General features: G+C 43.8%; 1 protein-coding gene across 1 annotated transcript in view; it reads right to left on the reverse strand.

Moving 5' to 3' along the window:
* Positions 1-1,332: 1,332 nt before the first annotated feature.
* LOC134567973 (dimethylaniline monooxygenase [N-oxide-forming] 2-like) overlaps positions 1,333-24,454 on the reverse strand; it is a 102,785-nt gene continuing 79,663 nt past the window's right edge. The window contains exons 8-9 of the mRNA XM_063426162.1: positions 2,824-2,896; positions 1,333-1,780 (exon numbers count right to left, since the gene is read on the reverse strand). Of these exons, the coding sequence (XP_063282232.1) occupies positions 1,411-1,780; positions 2,824-2,896 (443 nt within the window). The 3' untranslated portion in view covers positions 1,333-1,410. The remainder of the gene's footprint in view (positions 1,781-2,823; positions 2,897-24,454) is intronic.

The raw sequence follows: 24,454 nt of genomic DNA on the forward strand, positions 1-24,454 counted from the left end.
AATAGGTATACTTTCCCAGGTGTTCCCCCTACCCCATTGGTAGTTTCTGGACAGAAGGAGTATGACGTTGCTTCCATAATCGATTTCATGTTTTCTCGTGGTTCCTTGCAGTATTTGGTTGATTGGAAGGGGTATAGGCATGCCGAACGTTCTTGGGTTCTGGCTTCTGATATTTATGCTGATTGCAAGATTCATTATTTCCACGCCAATATTCCCCTCAAAACTGGTCCTGCCCGCTCGGTGGGTGGTCTGCAGATAAGGGGTAATGTCACACGTTCATCCTCACCTCGTGGTGTCTTTGATGACAACTGCCTTTCTGGCATTGACGGAGGTGCCACTCAGCAGCCCTGTACTGGTGTATCTGACTCCTGTGGCATGTTGTCCTTAGTAGGTTTCCCGAGAGAGTGTTCCTAAGCATTTATTTCTGGTTTTTGACTTTGGCTTAGTTTTGACTTCCCTGTATTCTGGTATCCTTGACTTTCGGCTTTCCCTCATCTTTGTGTCTCTGTGTCCCTGACCTCTGCAAGTATCCTGACTGTTCTCTGGTACATTAAGTCCAGCCATTCTAAGGCCCGGTAAGACGTTACCTTAAGTCTTAGATGTGATACAATTCTGCATGCTGGATCAACTAGTATCCTGACACATGCGTTACCAGTTTTAGCTCCTAACAAGGGCACGGTCTATTTACCATGACACACTTGTTAAAAAGAATTGTCTAATTGGGAAGAAGTATGTCTTTGCGATCCCCTCTCCCCTTCTATTCTGTACCCCAATTTTTTCTTAATTTAAAAGAAAAAAAAGGAAAATAAACAATACAAATTGTCAAATTGAAAAAAAAAGATGATACACAGTACAACAATTACAACATCATATATATTAAAAATAGTTTTCCCTTTTAATACGAGACAATTAACAATGTACGAGCATAACTGAGGTGGTTATTTAAGATAAAACTTGTAGGAGTAGCAGAGCCAGGACTTCACAGTCTTGGCTGGAGTGTAACTTAAGAGATAATTGAAAATACAATGGAACACAATTAAAAGATATAATTGTGGCAATGAAAAGATATTACTTGGGCTTGCCTGAACCTCTACTGCCTGTTCCTTTGCATCAGCCAACTTCAAGGGGCAATGCTTAAAGGTTGTATTTTTTAAACTCCAAAAGTATAATTTCTCAGCAAAGTGATGACCTGGTGAAAATGTTTATATAGTGATACTCAGATATTCCAATGAGGATTGCTCAAGAAATGCCGTGTGCATCTGAGTGGTCTTTAAAAGTGGTATTTATATTTATTATGAAAGCAACATATTTTATATGAGTGCACACACTATGGCTTGTTTTTTTTGTTCACTCTGGTGGTTTTTCCAAATGGTGTTTCGGGCAATTTTTGTAATCATTGAAAAATATTGATTACAATTTTTTTTCTTTTAAGGACAACTGTTTATAACGATGGTATAATGCTGCAGTTAAAGTGCAAAATACCAGTAGAGTGGGCAAAACTGACCTAGTACCATGATTCTTAGAAATAACACGGGTCCTAGTTGCATTTAGTGTTCTGTCCCACTGTGTCAAAATTGCTTCGCGGGCTCCATGCCATTTTCCTGGCCCAGTTAAACGGTACTGGTAAGATGTGCAAGGGCCAAAGAAGATTTTTAATGCCAGCCTAGGATCTGTGAAAAAGAGACTAAGTATCTTGGGATGGTTTCCAATCTCCTTAGAAACCTCATCGATGTATTCAATATAATGTGTTTGAAAGATCTGTGTTTTTCCACTCCCAAACCTGAATGAAAAAAAATATTGCATTATTTCCATGTACAGAGGAGGTAAGCCTAGTAATGTCGATTACAGAGGAGGTAAGTCTAGTAAGGAAATCCTTCTGTCCAGTTTGAGGAGGGGGCGGTTTTAGGTTTAATATTAATAATAATGATAATAATAATAAAAACTCAACAGAAGGATTTCCTTACTAGGCTTACCTCCTCTGTAATCAGCACGTTCTTAGGGACATTGACTGTGTGCGCCATGCAGAGCTGGCTGAGCCACTAGGAACAGAGAGAACAATTTGAGATTTGGGAAGTGGATGTTTACTTTTCCAAAGAGGAATGGGCCTGTTTAAATCAAGAACAGAAGAAGCTTTACAGGGATCGAATGATGAATTACTAGACACTCAGCTCTCTCGTTCATTGAGATCATCAATTAAGGGAGATTGTAAGGATATTCTGTACTTATTTTATCTCACTATATCACAGTGTATTAATCAATATACACAAGTAACAGTTTTTTCACTTTTTTACTATTGATTTAATTATTTGGTTTTTTTTTATCAATTTTAATGGTTTTTAGTGTCACTGTTTATATTTTTACACTGTGCTTTTACAGTTATTTGCACACCTAATTATCTGTTTTAAACCTATATTGTGATTGCATAGAAAAGACATTTTATTTTAGTATATTTAGTATAATAGGCTAGTAGACTTCACACTATTTTATCCACTTCAGACCCTTCTTCAGACCTCACCTGAGCCTACTTCATGCTCCTCTCTATCCCTCCACCCACTTCAGAACCCTGCTCACTTCAGATAACTGTCTACTTCCTTATGCATCTGCACAGCGTGTTGTGTATAGACTCAATGTATCTTGGCCTGCATTTCTATTAAGTATTTAGTAACTGTGTTTCAATTTGACAAGGAGACTGTATTTGCAAGATGCATGTCTCCTATGTACAGCACTGTCCAATGTTCCTGCCTCCCTCCCACCCCCCAGTACCATTTCAGCATACGCACAGTGACAAATATCTGGTTTGCTAAAAGAAAATCAATGTCTTACCATTTTTCATTCCTTTTATTGCTTTTTATAGCATATGCTTCCATCATTCCAGTTGAAGGGAGCTGAGCTGCACCTGAAAAAGAGTTTCTGGTAATAAAAATTGTATTCATTGACCTAACATACATTTGGCACATAATCCACTGAGTTTTCCATAATTTATTTTCTTTCGACTGCATTTCTTCCCTGATAATATAAAAATAAATACAGTGGAGATCATGATACTGCTACCATTTGTTCATGACATTTGAGATGTCTTGTTGGACTCATGTCTCATAAGGCTCTTCAAACTAACTAGAAAAACAGGATTTGTTTTCCTCGGTTTACAGTAATTTTGCTACATTGTGGCATATTTATTTTTTTCCTACCACTGCCAGAGCCCTCTATTCTTTGTTTCTGAATTCATATCAGTAAGAGAAGATATATAAAACAAAATTAAAGTGTGCTGTAACTTTAAATATCTTTCATGAGTATTCCCACTCTCAAATAAAAGTGCACTCGGCCTTGAAGGTGAAAGGATAGTGCAAAAAACAATGTGTACTATTCTTACAATAAAGTGCATAAACAAAAGTGCAAAAGTGCTAAACATTAGTGTACACACACTTCCTTGTAAAGTGCATACAAATATGTCATAACATGCTACGGGTAAACACACAACACAAAAGTGCGTCAAACGTATAGGGTAATACATAACTTCAAAGTGCTTAGAATTTACTTAAAAAACTTCTTCCATTCATAGAATATATGTAAGAAAAAAAAGAAAACAATATAGTGTAATAATGTAAACACCAATAATAACCTATATAAATATATGCACACTCACAAACAGAGCAGGTAAAGACTGCTCAGGCTATGGATGCTCCACATAAATCACTTTGGTAAGTATCTTACAAGGAATCAATCAGGCAACAGCTTTCTTCCACAAATCTTTATTAATCAAAATACACTATTTGGAAATTAAAGGAACACTATAGTTACTAAAACAACTTTAGCTTAATGAAGCAGTTTTGGTGTATAGCTCATGCCCCTGCAGGCTCACTGCTCAATTCTTTGCCATTTAGGAGTTTATTCACTTTGTTTATGAACCCTAGTCCTACCTCCCTGCATGGGACTTACACAGCCTTCCTAAGCACTAGGTATGTGCATGGTGAAAATTTTCGTTTCGGTTCGGCATTCTGAAATTCGTGACTTCGGCAATTCGGAACTTCCGGACTTGGCACTTTGGTTCGGTTCGGCACTTCAGAACTTCGGCACTTGACACTTCGAAACTTCGGGATATCTCTTGCAGCCGCTTAGTAGATAACTCCCTAATTCCCACAGTATTAGGGAGTTATCTACCAAAAGGCTGAAAGAAAGACCTAAATTGGTCTTTCAGCCAAATTTACTAATACCAAGTAAAAAATACTTAGTATTAGTAAATTGTGCCGCTACTCTCCATACCGCGAATAGGGGCATGTCTATTAAACAGTGAGCAGCCTATTGTCCTCCCCCCGGCCCCCACCCTTGAATGGCAGGTGGGGGCCCTAAAGTAAAAAAAATGTCCTCCCTCCTGGCCCCCACCCCTTATTTCTTAATTAGAATAAGGGGGGGGACCTAATGTCCCCCCCCGAGCGGTGGGAGGGGGCCCTAAATACCAAAAAGGCGGGGACCTAATGTCCTTCCCTCTGGCCCCCACCCCTGAGCGGTGGGTGGGGGCCCTAAACTAGAATAAGAGGGGGACCTAATGTCCTCCCCCCTCCCCCCACCCCTGAGCAGTGGGTGGGGGCCCTAAATTAGAATAAGGAGGGACCTAATGTCCTCCCCCTGGCCCCCACCCCTGAGCGGTGGGTGGGGGCCCTAAATACCAATATGGGGGGGTCCTAATGTTCTTCCCCTGGCCCCAACCCCTGAGCGGCGGGTGGGGGCCCTAAATAATAATTTAACCCCCCCTCAGGTGACTAGGGGTCCCCAAACCTCTAGTCACCCCCTCCCAAAGCAAATTAACCCCTACCTACCCCCTCACCCTACAAATAATAAGGGGGGACCATTAACTAAGTACCTGTAAACAAAAATAAATATTACTTATTACTAATTTGATTACTATTAATTACTATTTGATTTCTTCTTTCTTCTAAAATCTTCATTTTCAGCCCCAAAAAAGGCCAAATAATAATCCATAATGATTGTCGCACTTAGACAAAAAAAAAAAACCTGAGCGCAAAAAAAAATAATCCTCCTTCACCCATGGAGGGCTCCATGCAGATTGAGCTCCCCGGGGAGGAGGAAGGTTTATAAAGCCTTGCCCCACCCTGCAATTAGGCTCAGAGCACTTTGGTTGGTTGGTTGGTTTAAGCCATCCAATCAGAGTACTCTGACAGGTAAATGAAGGGACTGACATGTAAGTCTCTACATTTACCTGTCACTGCACTCTGATTGGTTGGCTTGAAATCCACCCAATCAGAGTGCTCTGTGTCATTATACACAGCGTTGGAAAATTCTTTGGAATTTTCCCAAGCTGTGTAATTTGACTCATAACTCCCTGGTTTCTTTCAATCCACCAATCAGAGTTGTTATGAGTCAAATTACACAGCGTGGGAAAATTAAAAAAGAACTTCCCCACGCTGTGTAAAATGACACAGAGCAGTCTGATTGGGTGGGTGGATTTCAACCAACCAGAGTGCTCTGAGCCTAATTGCAGGGCGGGGCAAGGCTTTATAAGCCTTCTCCCGCCCTGCAGAGCTCAGTCTGCGCGGAACCCTCCATGGCCGCCCAGGGGTGGGGGCCATGGGGAGGACATTAGGTCCCCCCTCCTTATTGGTATTTAGGGCCCCCACTCGCCGCTCAGGGTTTACTTAGTATTAGTACATTTGGCTGAAAGACCAATTTAGGTCTTTCGGCCTTTTAGTAGATAACTCCCTAATTCCCACAGTATTAGGGAGCTATCTCCTTATTCATTCCTGTCATTCCATTGACTGGCTAAGTGACTTACATTTTATATAAATGTGTGTTACTTGATTGTTGTAAGTGTTGCAGATGCTTATAGCTGAATCCTGGCTAAGCGTGTATGCTTTTTTTTTTTTTTTTTTAATTCTTTATTTTTGTGTGCTGAGTATTACAAATAGCTTTGCAAGGCCACAACAGCTTTGACAAGCATACAATAAAACAAGCATAACATTTTCATGGACTTGAAACGTAAGCACTTTTTTTGTTAATGAGATGATTACTATAGGCTAGACAGTATATTTCCAGATTGCTAGTTTGCAGTAGACATTCAGTTTGGTTACCGACTGGACTATGTGAATATTTTAAGTAACTGTAGAACACAAGTATTAGCAAAGCGAGATGGTCCTCAGTGCACTTAGTGTGGACATACCCATCTTGTTAATAGGTGCATGTCCCATATGGAATAGGCTAGCTAGAGGATTCATAAATCAAGCTTAACTCACCGATAAGGTGGGAATGTCATATATATGTGGACAACTGTCCCTTTGCCAGTAGGCGAGATGCACTGAGGCTATTGAGAGGAGACACACGGTAATACTACATATTAAGTATAAATTAAAAAAAAAAATAACAATGAAACGCCCAACAATTAGAGTCTAAGCGCTGTGCGGTCGAGGTCGTTAGGCATATTTAGCTTTCTAATACATCAACTGTGAACACGGTAGTATTTTACAAGTAGGAAAGAAAACACAAAAAACACGTAAAAACACATAGACATGTAGATATTGATATAGATATATGTACAGGCCCTGCCATGTATATGAAAGGCGGACCCTGGAACCGGGATTGGCAAAATAAAACTAAAACTAGAATTGAATCCGTGCAGGTTACCGCCAGATACCACAATGGAGACTATTATAGCTTTAAGGCTGGGTCAGCACTGTTGAGGAGGAAGCATGGGCATCTAGTAGACAGCCTGTGAGTGTGTTGGGTGAGTAATGTATAGGAGCGCTAAGGTACTCTGAGTTCCCTTGGTGGAAGGGGGGTGGGTGTCCCCTGTTGTGTGTGTGATGTGATTTGTGACGAGGTTGATTCGCATTGCTAGCAGGGTATGCCCTGAGCGAGTATGGTGCTATGCTAGACTGCGGGCCAAATTTCGGCAATTGAAGCCGTTTTCGCTCGGTGAGGGCGGTGCGTGCGGCTTGGCAGCCCTAATGTCGTGTATGCTGGGTGGAGTGAGCGTGGCTATATGTTGTCCTGCAGAATAAATACCGCTATTCATACAAAATTAGAAAGTTATAACTACGGGCGATTTGGCCCTGTTAGTCCACAGGGGGCCCTCAGGTATGGGCTATTTTCTGTGCAGCCTGGGTGGTCTTTCGCGGGACAAAAGTCTCTGAGGTGGCAGGGTTCCACTCGTGGGGCTTAGAGGTTTTACGGTGTTGCGGTATAGAGTCTTGCGAGAGGCCCAAGAGTGGTAGGTGCCTGATTGCCTCCTGTAGATCCGAGATTAGATATGCGGTTTCTTCGTGGAGGACCTGTAGCTTGTGGGGTGGGCGCCATTGGTACCTGATACCGTGTGTGCAGAGTAAGGAGGTGAAGGGCCGGAGTGCTGCTCGCCAGGCCATTGTTCCCCTGGATAAGTCCGCAAAAAATGTGAGGGACATCTCCTTAAAGGCATATGGTGCGGTACCTCTGCTGGCGTTCATGATTGCCTCTTTGTCCTGTCGCTTTTGGAATTTTACAATTATGTCTCTGGGATCCGCTTTCAGGGCCGTCGTCGGCTTAGGTATTCTAAATACTCCATCCAGGCTCACTCCCTTAGCCTGTTTCGGCGGGAGCATCTTGCTAACGAGACGCCTTATGATGTGGGGTAGTTCAGTGTCTGGGGCCGACTCCGCTATGCCTCTGATCTTAATATTGTGGGCACGGCGCGAGTCTTCCATTACCGCCATATTTTGTTCCACCATCCGGTGCTGTTGGTGTAGTGAGTTCACCTCCTGTTGTAGCTTCTTCATTTGCCGCGTGTGGTTGAGGGAGTCTTGCTCCACCGATGCCATGTGGTCTGTCAGGCTTTTAATGTCCCTCCGCATGTCTGCCACATCGGCCTGTATGTTCCGGCGGAGTTCGGCCAGTAGCTCCCGCATTTCGGCCTTTGTGACCGGTGCCGCGTCCGGCTGCGGTTTTGGTGGTATCGGTGCCGGTGCCCTGGGTAAGCCCATGTCTTCAGGGTCTGAAGGCTGTTCGTCGGAATCGTCGAGTTCATCCATATAGTTGGCCATATTGGGCTCCAGGGCGCCATGTGCTCGCCTCCATAGGTCCCCAATGCTTGTACCCGGCCGGGGCATCTCTGATTTCTGCTTTTTTGTTTTCCTGCCCATTGCTGCGATGTCTGTTGATGCAGGTCAGCTTTGTTTGCTATTTGGGGGGTGAAATTAATCGTTGTTTTGGCTCTTTGTGCTGATATAGCTTGGAGCTCTCAGTAGATGCGACCTGTCGGCTCGGCTGTTGGCTCCGCCCCCTGTATGCTTTTTATTTAAACTTGTATACAGTGTAACATTCTTCCACTGGGTAAGTATATTAGTACTTAGGCAATACTTTGCTTCGGGACTTCGGCACTTTGAAACTTTGGCAACTTCGAAACTTCGGAAATTCGGCAATTTCATAATTTCGGGACTTCAGCAATTCGGAAGTATCTGAATGTCGGAAGTATCTGAATGTCCGAATTGCCCGAAATATGTCCGGATTCGCATTCGGACCGAAACTAATTGCACATGTCTACTAAACACTGCCTGTAGAGAGTCATCTAATGTTTATCCTTCCTTTATTGCAAGTTCTGTTTAATTTTAGCTCCAAGCTCTTGTGGGTTAAATTCTGAACCTCTCACTTGCAACTCTGGTTCGGGAGGCAGGGCAATGACGTCACATGCAGTGTTATGACGTCACTCAGAATAACATTTTTCACTGATCCAATACTCTTCCTCACATCTGCCCTCTCACTGCTATCAAAAGGTATTTATGTCCATTGGTAGTATTGGTAGCAGTGAGAGGGCAGATATCATGTTATTGTAGTGTATTTTACGAGCTATTGAATTTTGATAGGTGCTGCTATATTACTTACATTTAATTTATTTTATTTTTAAGAAATAACCACCATTATCACTTGGAATTTTTGTTATGAGAGAAAAAATATATGCAATAAATTGTTTTGTGCAAACTTAACAGGCTAACAGAGCAACCCAAGTACTTATTTTTTTTCCCCAAAAGCTCAATAGTGAATGTAATACATTTGATTAGTGATGTACCGAACTGTTCGCTGGCGAATAGTTCCCGGCGAACATAGCATGTTCGCGTTCGCCACGGCGGGCGGACACATGCGCTGTTCGATCTGCCGCCTATTTGTCATCATTGAGCAAACTTTGACCTTGTGCCTCATGTGATAGAATTTATCTTGATTCCAAGGCTCAAGCTTATAGGTGTCATATAATGATATCCTATATTAAAATTGGCTAACTTGGAATTAGGAAATGCTTGAACAACACTTAAGACCATATATGTCTAAGTTCCGGCAGCAGAGAGCCCCCACCTAGGATGTCTCTACTCTAATCTTTTTGTTCTCTCTTGCATATTTGAAACATATTTGTTATGTGTACATGACGCTCATCCCTATGTCTTATCTGTACTCCCTTGCTATTACTGTTCTAAGAGTATTTGCACGTAAGCACTTACTTTTTAATGTATAAAACCCAGCTGATGAATAAAATGTCAGAGGCTTATTTTGAATACCAACAGGTGTCTGGTGTCTAATTCTCGCTTCTCCAAGTGCACTTGTAACAACAATTTGGGCTTCCTCTGAATATAACGAAGATCATTATTTGGATCCACAACAATTTGGTGCCATGACCCCGGGATCAGACGAATCCAGTTCATCCGGACCCAGAAGGGTTGGCTCGGAGCCCAGATGGTTAATCATCTGCAGCGGGTAGGAAAGCTTTTATTTTTCTACCTATAAATGATTTTGACTCTCTGGTGCTCTTTGAGACCCCTGCCTGGGTGGGTAAGGATTGTAAAAAAGTCTGATCTAAAGAACTTGTTTTCTGTGGTATTATGGTTATATTCAGGTGGAGGTTGTGTTATGTCTTGTGAAAGGAATCTTGAGATAGTGGATTATAACTGTGGGTTGTAAGTTATTTTTATTGTTTGCCTTGTCATTTGTTTTATACTTTGAGTTAGAATCCTCCAAGGGCAGATCTCCTGATCTGTGTTTAGAAGACAGAACTGTGAAAATTCCACTGCATTGGTCATAAGTGTTTTAAATACACTGTTATTGTACAGTTTGTCTTGTGTAAGGAAGTAATTAACCCTTACAAGTTTAAGATGGGTAGCTCTGAAAGTACCCAAGTGGGTTTTACGGCTTTGACTATTGTCAAGCATCACAAAGGACAAGGAGCAATTAAGAATGTTAAGAGGTTACTTAAGAAAGCAGGCATGCCCTCAGAGGGCACTATAGACCCACATATATGGAGTGAATTTTTGGCAAATTACAGAGGTTGGTTAGAAGATAATAACTTGGTAGAAGTTGCACAAAAATGGCATGATACTGCTGTTGAATTAAATGTGGTTGTAGAGAAACCACCAGGAAAGGTGTACCATATTATCAATGTTTTGGACCTCTAGGGTCCCAGAGTAGGCAAGATCCTGGGAAAAATCTTGTAAACCACCCCTTTACCAGGATAATGCAGGGACTCCTTTGGTCCCTAAAGGCCAGGCGATTTCCCTTTTACGGAGATCAAAACCTCTCTTTCCAGTAATATTACACAGTGGGACTTCATATGGTGTCCCAGTAAGACCTATGGGTTCATTAGAGCAGGAAGATAGTCCAGACTTAAAGGAACCCCTAGTTTCCCCCATAGTCACCCCAGTGGGGCCATTAGCTCCACAATTTTCTACTCCAATGATACCCAAAGTTGGGAGCGTATACCATGAGAACAGACAGCCGAGCTCAAGTATCCAATACTGGGAAGAATATAAGCCCTGGACACCCAGGGAACAACTGGCAATAATACAGCAGCTGGCAGATGTTGAAAAGGCCCCCTTAGCTCTATCCACAATTCAAGCTACTTACCAGTGTACTTGGATGGTGGCATAAGCAAGGCTGTTGCCAGGGGTGGCATAAGCAAGGTACATTGCATTCTGAGATGCCTTGCAGTATGTATGTGTTTTGGTTGAACTTGTGACAGTATGCTGTTGATATCATGCGGTGTGTATATGGTCACACGGATTATCTAAAACAATATCAGTGGCTTTGTCCAGGAGGGCAGTAACAGCCGCCACTGCCCTAACACATGAAGGGGCACCCCTGGCAACAGGGTCCAATCTGGTGGAGCAGTAAGCTATTGGTCTTTGTTTACCACCATGGTCCTGTGTAAGGACAGATGTAGCATAACCTGATTGCTCAGTACAGAACAGGTTAAAATTATTTCTGTAATCTGGGAGACCCAGTGCTGGAGCGGACGTTACCAGTATCTTAAGTGTATAGAAGGCATTTTCTGCCGCATGGGTTAATTTAAATGGTTTGTTTTAGTTGGCAAGACAATCATACAGTGGTTGCATGTAGATAGCTACTGAACACAGCCAAGGACGGCAGTAAGATATTAAGCTGAGAAATGTACGAAGCTGGGCTAGGCTGCGGCGGGGGGGGGGGGTTTAATATTTTGAACTGCAGTCTTTATACTTTCCGTGAGATGTTTTATGCCCTGGGAAATGCAATGTCCTAGGAAAATAACTTTCTCTACACAAGCTTGCAGTTTTGTTTTTGAAGCTTTACAGCCTGCTTTTGCCAGGAATTTCAGCAAGGAAAGAGTGTTTACAATACAAGATTCCATATTATCGCATCATAGGAGTAGGTCATCGATATACTGCAATACAATTACATTATTTGGCCTTTCCCATTCTTTAAGAATCTGGGCCATTGCCATGCTGTACATAGTGGGTGAGTTTTGTGCGCCCTGTGGCAATACTGTCCAAGTGTACTGCTTGTGTTTATGTGTAAATGCAAATAAAAACTGACTGTCGGGATCCAGGGGGACACTGAAAAATGCATTTGCCAATAACAGTAAATACCTTAGAGGAAGGTGGATTTGTGCCAACAAGGTGTGTGGTTTGGAAACATTAGGGGCAATCAGTCCAGTTACAGCATTAATTGCCATCAAATCATGTACCATACAGTATACCACAGGTTTACCTTTCTCTTGCTTTTTCTTAATTGGGTACAATGGTGTGTTACAAGGGGAGGTGGTCTGGACAACTACCCCTGCCTGCAGAAACTCTTGCACAGATTGAAAAATAGCATCTTCCTGTGCTGGGCTTAGGGGGTATTGTTTTTGGTAGGGAGGTTTGGCTCCAGGCAGGAGATTCACCTTGACTGGGGGCACAGAGAGTCTGCCTGTATCTGTCTTCCCTGTAGCCCATAAGGAATCAGGGACTTAGGACAAGTCAAAGGTAGGTTCTGGCACATGGCTGGGCATAGTGAGAGTTGCCAGAACATTTGAAAGAGATATAATTTGTTTGTCCTCCAAAGGCACAGACAATGTTACTTTTCCAGTGGGGCTATACTGGATATTTGCACTAAGAGCAGACAGTATATAACAGCCTAGTAGATTAACAGGGGCATGAGGGCTGACAAGTAGCCTTGTTACAAGGGCAGTAGAGTCGTGTAGTTTCAATTTCAGCTTGTGGGTAAGGGAAATGTCATTTTCGATACCATCCACCCCTACACATGATAATACATCATTAGATTTCTCATACGGGAACACATATTTTTCCTGTAACATCGATTTAGCAGCGCCAGTGTCCAACAGGAAAGGGACTATTCGGTCCCCGGGTAGTGTAACATTGATAATGGGTGAGGGTCCTGCAGAGTCAGGGATATTTATAATATGTAGGGACACTGGTTTGCCAATTTCCTATTGGGGGGGTAGGTGGTGAAGGGGGTTGGCTGTCTTGGGAGTTATCATTAGAATCCTGGGATTTTCTATTTTTAGGGAGGACACTTGCAGTTACGTTTAATGTGTCCTTTCCTGCCACAATTCCAGCAGTCTACCTGCCTTCTGTCACCAGCTCTAGGGACAGTTACAGCCATTAGAGGTGTGCTCCTCTTTCTAGTATTTAAATTAGCTTCCACTCCTCTAGCCACCTTCACCAGATCACCATAGGTTAAACTTCTCCACTCAGGTCTAGCATTTTGGAGACCAGTCTTTATGGGTATGTGGATACCATCCATGAAGCAGTTAATAAGCAGTCTGGTCGAAGTGGTTTTAATATCTGTGTAACCCAATGCCTCCCAAGCTATCTGTAGTCTGGTGAAGAATGTTTCTACAGGTTCATCTTTCCCTTGTAATATATCTCCTAATTTATGGGCTAGTTCCTCTGTCTTTACCTTAGCCCATTCTCTCATTACAGTGACATAGCATGCTCCAGATGAAGACTTGGTTCTAAACCATTCATCTGTTTGCATGTTGCTTTTTTCTGAGGTTATCTTCATCGGCATCAGTATATTTAGCAATTATTCTAGCCCAAATGGGGCCAGCTTTTAGTGCCACAATCTGTTTTAAATCCATCCAAGTACACTGGTAAAGACTGCTAATATTTATACAGACTCTCGCTATGCTTTTGGTATAGCCCATGATTTTGGTACTATATGGTGGGCTCGTGATTTTCTCACCTCAGCAGGAACTCCAATCAAGAATTCTGAAGCCGTGAGTGCACTTATGGACGCTATCCTGTTACCCACTCAAGTAGGCATCATCAAGGTGGCAGCTCACGTGAAGATCACAGATGAAATTTCAAGAGGAAACCACAGAGCAGACGAAGCTGCCAAGCAAGCAGCAATTCAAGTTCATCCCTCTACAAGTAAAAGACTGTGTTTGCCACGAGTATTGTACCCCATGATGGCTCAGATTGCCCATGGACCTACACATCTATCCAAGATGCACATGAACAGCATAGTAAACACCCATTGGGTAGCACCCGGATTTACTGTTGTAACAGCTAAACACACCCAAGCTTGCATGATTTGTGCTAGAAACAATCCACGACAGGCTGTCAAAACACCGAGTAAGCACACACCAAGGCCACTTTACCCATTTCAAAGACTGCAGATAGACTATATTCAACTACCTAAGGTAGGAGTGTATGAATATGTGTTGGTGTGCATTGATCTCTTTTCAGGTTGGCATGAGGCCTACCCAGTGTCGAAAGCCACAACAAAGGTCACAGCAAGTAAGCTTCTGAATGAACTGGTATGTAGATATGGAGTACCTGAAGTGATTGAAAGTGACAGAGGTAGCCATTTCACTGGGGAAATAATGCAAGAAATTATGAAAGCCTTAGGGATCAGTCAGGCCTTCCACACCCCTTATCACCCCCAGAGTAGCGGGAAAGTAGAAAGGGAAAATGGCACCTTAAAGAACAAGATTGCAAAAGCCATGCAAGACACAGGGAAGCCCTGGACTGAATGCCTTCCCCTAGCACTCTTTTCTATGAGATTCACCCCCAATTCCAGACATGTATATCGACGGAAGGTTAAATGGCGCACAAGGAGGAAAATATATGTATAGCGAACATACACAATATAAATCGAAACAAATAGCTGCAACTCACTGGGAGTCCTGGTGAGATCTCCTAAGTGCTAAATAGGTAATAAGGAAGGGCATATAACACATTTGATTACAATGCAATAATACCAAAGTGCTATAGTGCTTTAAGAAATGTACACAATATGTGGAGTGCCAAAGTGCATATATGTGCAGACAAGGGATATCCAATATAAATAAAAAAAGGACTGATATACTTGCAGAGCTTCTGGAACAAATAATACACGGCTCTGTAATACAAATAATACAACACCTAGTGCAATATGTTTGTACAGTGCAAAATTAACAATAAATAAATAGGTATCTCACTCACAATGGTGGAGTGGTTGAAGTACCACCCCAAACTATCAGGCTCCAGGGAGGATCAGCCCCCAGTGATCGTGGGATCCACTCAGTGTAGAAAGAACGTGGGCCAATCCGGATATGTGTAAACCAAGAATTTCTTTATTACCAATGCATAAAAAGATATAAAACACCAGTCTCCTGCAACCTGCTACCGATAGTCCGAGAAAGAGAGAGAAGGTCTATCATCAGAGTGTCCTCCTCGCAGCTCAATCCTCATGGATACACGGATACACGGTGTAGGTGCAAAAACTTCCGGATTGTTCAGATGCAATGCATTTCTCCCCTCCCACGGGGCTTTTTCAAGCATATAATAATATAATATAATAATGCAAGAAATTATGAAAGCCTTAGGGATCAGTCAGGCCTTCCACACCCCTTATCACCCCCAGAGTAGCGGGAAAGTAGAAAGGGCAAATGGCACCTTAAAGAACAAGATTGCAAAAGCCATGCAAGACACAGGGAAGCCCTGGACTGAATGCCTTCCCCTAGCACTCTTTTCTATGAGATTCACCCCCAATTCCAGACATGGCCTATCCCCTTTTGAGATCCTGTTTGGATGTGCCCCAAAGACAGGCCTCTATTTTCCCCAAACCTTCCAGATGCAGCATGGTAGTATGACTGCCTATGTTCAGGCCCTACACCAAAGATTAGACAGGGTGCATAAACAAGTCTTTGATTCTATTCCAGATCCAGACTCTAACTCTGCAACTCACAAACTGCAGCCTGGTGATTGGGTGGTGATAAAGAGGCATGTGAGGAAGGGACTTGAACCACGCTTTGACGGTCCATTCCAAGTGCTCTTGACTACGGCTACCTCGGTAAAACTAGAAGGAAAAGCCACGTGGATACACGCCAGTCACTGTAAACAAGTCACTCCGACTGATCCACCAACATGAAGCTGTTCTTATTCTTTACCATTTTATGCTCTGTTCAGATATGCTACTCTGCTACTCTTTCTTGAGACCAGAAAATAATAATTCATGGCAGGAAAATATATGGTTGGAGATAGCAAAGGCTTTTAATTTAACCTCCTTTTGCCTCAACCCTCTCCTCAGTACTGAAAATGCCATAGAATCTTGTCTTATAGCTGTCCCTACCCCTATCTCACTGTTGAGGAAGTACCTACATACCCATAGACCCCATAAATCTCTACAACTATATTCTTATGCCTTCAACCCACTGGTAGGCAAGCCCCCCCTAGCCCTGAAGACAATTAATGTGACAGGCGCTGAACTATGTTGGTCTTTTTCATGTAATTGTTCAAAAGACCCTAATACTGAATCCATGTTTTGCCCCACATGGTGGAAAAATACCACGAATTGTAGAGCCCTGAGCACCACTATGAATTGTACCAAAACTCACCAAGTTATGAGTTACCACTACAATGTCTATCTTCCTAAAGGATGGACTTTCTCCTGTGGAAATATTACTTATGCTTATGTCCCAGGTAACATTACAGGAGGTCCCTGTGCTATTTCTCGCCTAACCATGACCATGTTTTCCAAATCTGACCTGATCACTAAAACCACCCAGCTACACAAACTGCTGAGAGACAGAAGAGATGTTAAAAACACCCTTACTTCAGATTGTAACCCTGAAATCACTCTTATCCAAAGCTGAATACTCTGCCCTAGCGTACACCTTGGTAGGAGTCCCAGGCTTAGCACTGTATAATACCCGAGTAGTTAATGCTGTAGCCTGTTCCCTTGCAAAATGTTTAAATGCCACTTCACAGGCCCTAGAAGAGCTACTTATGGACAACCAGGCAAATAAGAAGGAAATCCTTGAGAATAGAGCAGCCATTGACTACTTACTAATGAAACATGACTTAGGATGTGAAGCTATTGAAGGTATGTGCTGTTTTAACCTATCTGTGATAGAATTTATCTTGATTCCAAGGCTCAAGTTTATAGGTGTCATATAATGATATCCTATATTAAAATTGGCTAACTTGGAATTAGGAAATGCTTGAACAACACTTAAGACCATATATGTCTAAGTTCCGGGAGCAGAGAGCCCCCACCTAGGATAACTCTACTCTAATCTTTTTGTTCTCTCTTACCTTGAAACATATTTGTTATGTGTACATGACGCTCATCACTATGCCTTATCTGTACTCCCTTGCTATTACTGTTCTAAGAGTATTTGCACGTAAGCACTTACTTTTTAATGTATAAAACCCAGCTGATGAATAAAACGTCAGAGGCTTATTTTGAATACCAACAGGTGTCTGGTGTCTAATTCTCGCTTCTCCAAGTGCACTTGTAACAACAATTTGGGCTTCCTCTGAATATAACAAAGATCATTATTTGGATCCACAACACTCACGGTCAGCAGACACATTCCAGCAAATTAGCAGCAGACCCTCCCTTCCAGACCCTCCCACCTCCTGTACAGCATCCATTTTAGATTCATTCTGAAGCTGCATTCTTAGATAGAGGAGGGAATGTGTAGCTGCTGCTCATTAGATAGGGAAATTGATAGCTAGGCTAGGGTATTCAGTGTCCACTACAGTCCTGAAGGACTCATCTGATCTCTGCTGTAAGAACAGCACCCCAAAAAGCCCTTTTTATGGCTAGAACATCAGTCTGCTTTTTTTTCCTGTGTAATCTAATTGCAGTTGCCTGCCTGCCAGCTTCTGTGTCAGGCTCACAGTGGATACTGTGCCCACTTGCCCAGTGCCACCACTCATATCTGGTGTCACAATAGCGTAAGCTTGACATTTAAAAAGAGACATTTGTTTCACTGTAATAGATTGAATAGCAGTTAGTTGTCTGCAAGCGTCTGGGTGTCAGGCCTTCAGCGTGTGCTCTGCCAACCTCTGCAAGTGTACTTTGCCACTCATATCTGGTTTCTCTATAGCGTGCCTTTACAAAGAAAAAAGTTTTTCACTGTAAGCTAATAGCAGTTAGTTGTCTGCAAGCGTCTGGGTGTCAGGCCTTCAGCGTGTACTCTGCCAACCTCTGCAAGTGCACTTTGCCACTCATATCTGGTGTCACAATAGCGTGCATTTAAAAACAAAAAACTTTTTTCACTGTTCTAGATTGAATAGCAGTTAGTGGTCTTCAAGCGGGTGTGTCAGGCCTACAGCGTGTACTCTGCCAACCTTTGCCACTGCACAGTGCCACTCATATCTGTCTATGTTTCAGGCAGGCAGCATTACACACATGGACGTACGGTGTTATGACCTGCTGCTGCTTCCTTTGCTGAGTTGTCAGATACAAGTGAAGCAGTTGATGATGACGATGCGTCCATGGATGTCACGTTGGTGCCCGCTCGGCAAGAAGAACAGGGCGAAAGTGCAGATGGGGAGACAGAGAGGAGGAGGAGGAGACGAGTTGGAAGCAGGGGGAGGTCATCACAAGGAGCTAGTGGCACAGTCAGACAGCATGTTTCGGCACCCGGGGTCAGCCAGACAGCACGCCAATCAACGCATGCTGTGTCCACCACCAGAATGCAGTGATTGCAGAGCTCAGCAGTGTGGCATTTTTTTTGTGTGTCTGCTTCTGACAACAGCGATGCCATTTGCAACCTGTGCCAAAAGAAACTGAGTGGTGGGAATTCCAACAACCACCGAGGTACAACTGCTTTGCGTAGGCACATGATCGCACATCACAAACGCCTATGGGATCAACACATGAGTACAAGCAGCACACAAACTCAAAGCCTCCTCCTGGTCCAGCATCTTCAGCCACGTCAACCACTCATTTGCCCACAGTCAGGTGTCAGTCAAGGACATGTTTGAGCGTAAGAAGCCAATGTCAGAAATCACCCCCTTGCCCAGCGTCTGACAGCTGGCTTGTCCGAACTATTAGCCCGCCAGCTTTTTTTTTTTTTTTAATTCTTTATTTTTGCAGTGCAAAAAATCATAACAGCAGGCGTGTGGTGCCCCAATAGCATTCCTCACGCTGATTATCAACATTTTTTAACAATGGGGTTTAGTTATTTGTCGAGATTGTCCACGTTTACACATTACACTGAGTATAAAATTAAAATGTGGTCCTAGTTTAGCTGAGCAGGCGAAACCTTGGCGGCACAATGCGTTATAAACTTTATGGAGCATTCAATCTAGGCACTGGCTTATCTAACTGATCTAGGACACTTGAATACAAATGTAACATCGCTAACTATAGTATAAAATATTCAAAGATCTTGTTACCCTGACTAGGCACAGGAAAAGCATTGAAAAGTAGTTAACAGCTGACTGATGATTAGTATAGTAGTACCTAGTTGGAATAATACTTATAAAAGTTAAACTATGTGTACACAGCTAGGGGGCGTCATACAGCAGTTAGCATTGCTAATTGTGCATAGGGAAATCACAGCTGGCTTTCAATACCATAACAGCTAGGAAAAGCATTTTTCGTTGATATGCATTTTTATTTCTTCTCAGATAACAAAAAAATTCTGAGACGACATTGGCAGGGCTATTCACTTGTGTGATCTGTCATGAATTGTAATTTGACTGTTAATTTGAACTGTGGGGCACAATAACTTGAATAGAAAACATATTTAAGCCAACTATGTTTTCACTAAGCTTAGTGAATGACTAACATTAACGAGTCGGATTAAACGCACTCTGCACTCGAGGTATGATCTGTTTAAATGACCCCACTCTGGGCCCTAAATGGTAAAACGTTTCACATGGGCATACGAAAGGTACACATGGCAATTAAAATCAGAAAATATGTAATGTATGTACACCAATACCATTAAGCACGTTGATTAATAAAATAAAGAAATGTTAATCTATCAAAGCGGCTTGAGAAAATATATCTTTAAAAAGATACAAAAATATAAAAATCTGCTTATAAAAAAGAAATACTGCCTTAAAATTCAAAATGCAAGTATGAATATTAGCACACACACACAAACGATCTACCAAATGTGAAAACTATTATTTAGCTTTTCTGGCAACTAAAACTAACATACTACAGAGTTTACTATATTCAGTGCAATATTTAAAGGAAGTACTGGCTAAAAAAATTCAATGCAAAACTAGCAAAGTTGTAAAAAACTGTATAAAGTCGGTTGTTTTCTTTTTATCTGGCGAATAAAATGTTTCTACATTATATCACACAGCTATTTGTCGTCTTTAAAAAATTCTTGTGGTTTTGTCTTTCTGTACTTTCAAGATTCATGTTTGCACGTTTTTTTTCAGAATTTGCCAGGATTCTATTTTTGAAGTTGTTCCCCTCCTCTTGACACGATCAATGACCTGAGAGTCTCCGTAAGCAGGGTTGACCTGTTAGTCCCGTTTTCCATTCAAGTTGCTCATGATGTCCCGGCTAGGTTTCTAGGGACAAATGTTGGAGCCTCGGCGTTGCCCCAATATGGAGGGAGCGTGGAGTTTGTTGGAGGCTTCGATGTGAGAAGCAAGTCCGGAGGGAGACCAAGTTGCCCCAGGATTCCCGATTCCCTCTGCCTCCTGCATGTTGCGTACGGTATGCCTGGCGTACGCATGGCGACTTCTCGCTTCAGTAGTTAGGACATGCCCCCCTAGCCTGCCAGCTTTTACCATACAAGCTGGTGGAGTCTGAGACGTTCTAAAAATTTGTAGCTATTGGGACACCACAGTGGAAGGTACCCGGACGAAATTTATTTTCACAAAAGGCAATCCCCAACCTGTACTCGATTGTGCATAAGGAAGTAAAGGCATGTCTGGCACACAGTGTTGGGGCAAGGGTCCATCTGAGCACTGATACCTGGTCTGGGCAGGGCAGGTATATCACCTAAACTGCGCATTGGGTAAACCTGCTGACGGCTGCCAAGCATGGAATGCGTGGCTCTGCAGAGGAGTTGGTGACACCGCCACGACTTGCAGGCAGGCCTGCTGCCACCTCCTCTACTCCTCCTACTCCATCCTCTTCCATAACCTCCTCGGCTGAGTCTTCTGCTGCTGCTTCTTGCTCCACATCAACGGCACCCCCCCAGCTCCCCAGGTACTATTCCACATCCCGAATACGGCAGTGTCACGCCCAGGGCCGCCATCAGAAATTTTGGGGCCCCTGACAAAGCACAAGGTCTGGGGCCCCCGGGCCCGCCCACGCCCTACCTAGTCCGCTGACAATGATGCGGGACTGAATGTGGTGTGTATAGTGGAAGTGAAATGTGTGTAATGGGTGTAGTGTGTGTACAGTGATGTAGTGGATTTGTTTGTGTGTACTAGATGCATTGTGTTTAGTGGATGCAGTGTCTGTAGTGGATGTAGGGTGTGTATTAGACGCAGTGTCTGTGTATAGTGAATGCAGAGTGTTACAATGTGTGGTGGATGTAGTGTGTGTACTGTGAATACAGGATGTTTGTGTAGTGGGTGCTGTGTGTATAGTTAATGCAGAGTGTGTGTCAGTGTAGTGAATGTAGTGTGTGTAATAAATGCAGTGTGTGTTAGTGTAGTGAATTCAGTGTGTGTTAGTGTGTAATGAATGCAGAGTGTGTGTGTGTTAGTGCAGTGAATGCAGAGTGTGTGTCAATGTGTAGTGAATGCAGAGTGTGTGTGTGTTGTACTAGTGAATGCAGAGTGTGTGTGTGTTGTACTAGTGAATGCAGAGAGTGTGTTAGTGTGTAGTCAATGCAGTGTGTGTGTCAGTGTAGTGTATGCAGTGTGTGTGTCAGTGTAGTGGATGCAGTGTGTGTCAGTGTAGTTGATGCCGTGTGTGTCAGTGTAGTGAATGCAGTGTGTGTCAGTGTAGTGGATGCAGTGTGTGTCAGTGTAGTGGATGCAGTGTGGGTCAGTGGGTCAGTGTAGTGGATGCAGTGTGCGTCAGTGTAGTGAATGCAGTGTGCTTCAGTGTAGTGGATGCAGTGTGCGTCAGTGTAGTGGATGCAGTGTGCGTCAGTGTAGTGGATGCAGTATGTGTCAGTGTAGTGGATGCAGTGTGTGTCAGTGTAGTGGATGCAGTGTGTGTCAGTGTAGTGGATGCAGTGTGTGTCAGTGTAGTGTAAGCAGTGTGTGTCAGTGTAGTGGATGCAGTGTGTGTCAGTGTAGTGGATGCAGAGTGGGTGTCAGTGTAGTGGATGCAGAGTGTGTGTCAGTGTAGTGGATGCAGAGTGTGTGTCAGTGTAGTGGATGCAGAGTGTGTGTCAGTGTAGTGGATGCAGAGTGTGTGTCAGTGTAGTGGATGCAGTGTGTGTCAGTGTAGTGGATGCAGTGTGTGTCAGTGTAGTGTAAGCAGTGTGTGTGTGTAAAGTAAGCAGTGTGTGTGTGTAAATGTGCAATCTGTGGAGGGGGAGGGGTGGGGAAAGTGGCATTTTTACATTCATTTTATAATTGTATATTAAATTAATTAAATGTTTCTCCCCCCTCCCTGCTTCTTACCTGTGTCCAGGGAGGGGGGAGATTCCATCCTTGGTGGTCCGGTGGCATGAAGGGGCCCCCGGCCCCCAGTTACCGCAGAGGGGGCCCAGCACACAGCTTCTTCACATTCAGCTCATTGCCTCCAATAACTCTCGCGAGACCCGGTTGCCATGGCAACGCTCCGCGGGTCTCGCGAGAGTTAATAGAAGCGAGAAGAGGAGAAGCTGTGTGCTGGGCCCCCTCTGCGGTAACAGGGAGCCGGGGGGCCCGCGGCTGCACACATAGATAGCGATATTCGCTATCTATGTGTGCAGAGAATGAAAGAGGGGCCCAGGACTGCTAGAGCAGTCCGGGCCCCCCAGGGCCGCCGGGCCTGTGACAACCGTCATGGTTGTCACCCCCTGATGGCGGCCCTGGTCACGCCTTCTTGGGTTTGACTTGCTTGAAAGCAGAGAGTCACACCGGACAAGCACTCCTGTACGCCCTGAACACAGGTGGATCAGTGGCTGACTCCGCAGCAACTGGATATCGGCAAAGTTGTTTGTGACAATGGAACAAATTTGTTGGTGGCATTGAAGTTGTGCAAGTTGACACATGTGCCGTGCATGGCACATGTGTGTAATCTGATCATACAACGCTTTGTGCATAAGTACACAGGCTTACAGCACGTCCTGAAGCAGACCAGGAAGGTGTGTGGCCATTTCAGGCGTTCCTACATCACCCATGGCGTACTTTGCAGATATCCAGCGGCGAAACATGCCAGTGAGTCGCTTGATTTGCGACAGCCCGACACGTTGGAATTGAACACTCCTAATGTTCGACCGCCTGCTCCAACAAGAAAAAGCCGTTAATGAATATTTGTATGACCGGGGTGCTAGGACAGCCTCTGGGGAGCTGGTAATTTTTTTGCCACATTACTAAACGTTCATGCGCAATACCTGTAGGCTCATGCGTCCTTTTGAGGAGGTGACAAACCTAGTCAGTCGCACTGAAGGCACCATCAGCGACATCATACCATTTGTTTTCTTCCTGGAGCGTGCCCTGCGAAGAGTGCTGGATCAGGCCGTAGATGAGCGTGAAGAGGAAGAGGAAGAGTTGTGGTCACCATCACCACCAGAAACAGCCTTATCAGCATCGCTTGCTAGACCTGCGGCAACGCTGGAAGAGGATTGTGAGGAAGAGGAGTCAGAGGAGGAATGTGGCTTTGAGGAGGAGGAGGAAGACCAACCACAACAGGCATCCCAGGATGCTCGTTGTCACCTATCTGGTACCCGTGGTGTTGTACGTGGCTGGGGGGAAGAATATACCTTCATTGAGATCACTGAGGAGGAGGAACGGGAAATGAGTAACTCTGCATCCAACCTTGTGCAAATGGGGTCTTTCATGCTGTCATGCCTGTTGAGGGACCCTCGTATAAAAAGGCTGAAGGAGAACGACCTGTACTGGGTGTCCACGCTACTAGACCCCCGGTATAAGCAGAAAGTGGCGGAAATGTTACCGAATTACAAGTCAGAAAGGATGCAGCATTTGCAAAATAAATTAAAAAGTATGCTTTACACAGCGCAAAGGGTGATGTCACAGCACAACGGGAATCTAACAGGGGAAGAGGTGAAAGTAATCCTCCTCCTCCCATGACCACGCCATATCTGCCAAGTGACCCTATGTAGGGGGAACAGTCCCTATTCTGCTCTGTGTCAGTGTGTATCAGGGGCTCTGAGGACAGGTGTCAATCCATATCTGCCAAGTGACCCTATGTAGGGGGAACAGTCTCTATTTTGCTCTGTTTCAGTGTGTTTCATGGTCTCTGAGGACAGGTGTCAATCCATACCTGCCAAGTGACCCTATGTAGGGGGAACAGTCCCTATTCTGCTCTGTGTCAGTGTGTATCATGGTCTCTGAGGACAGGTGTCAATCCATATCTGCCAAGTGACCCTATGTAGGGGGAACAGTCTCTATTCTGCTCTGTGTCAGTGTGTATCAGGGATCCTTAGGACAGGTGTCAATCCATAACTGCCAAGTGACCCTATGTAGGGGGAACAGTCTCTATTCTGCTCTGTGTCAGTGTGTATCATGGTCTCTGAGGACAGGTGTCAATCCATACCTGCCAAGTGACCCTATGTAGGGGGAACAGTCCCTATTCTGCTCTGTGTCAGTGTGTATCATGGTCTCTGAGGACAGGTGTCAATCCATACCTGCCAAGTGACCCTATGTAGGGGGAACAGTCTCTATTCTGCTCTATTTCAGCGTGTATCATGGTCTCTGAGGACAGGTGTCAATCCATAACTGCAAAGTGACCCTATGTAGGGGGAACAGTCTATTCTGCTCTGTGTCAGTGTGTATCATGGTCTCTGAGGACAGGTGTCAATCCATACCTGCCAAGTGACCCTATGTAGGGGGAACAGTCTCTATTCTGCTCT

The sequence above is a fragment of the Pelobates fuscus genome, chromosome 7, assembly GCF_036172605.1.
Source record: "Pelobates fuscus isolate aPelFus1 chromosome 7, aPelFus1.pri, whole genome shotgun sequence".
NCBI classification, from domain to species: domain Eukaryota; kingdom Metazoa; phylum Chordata; class Amphibia; order Anura; family Pelobatidae; genus Pelobates; species Pelobates fuscus.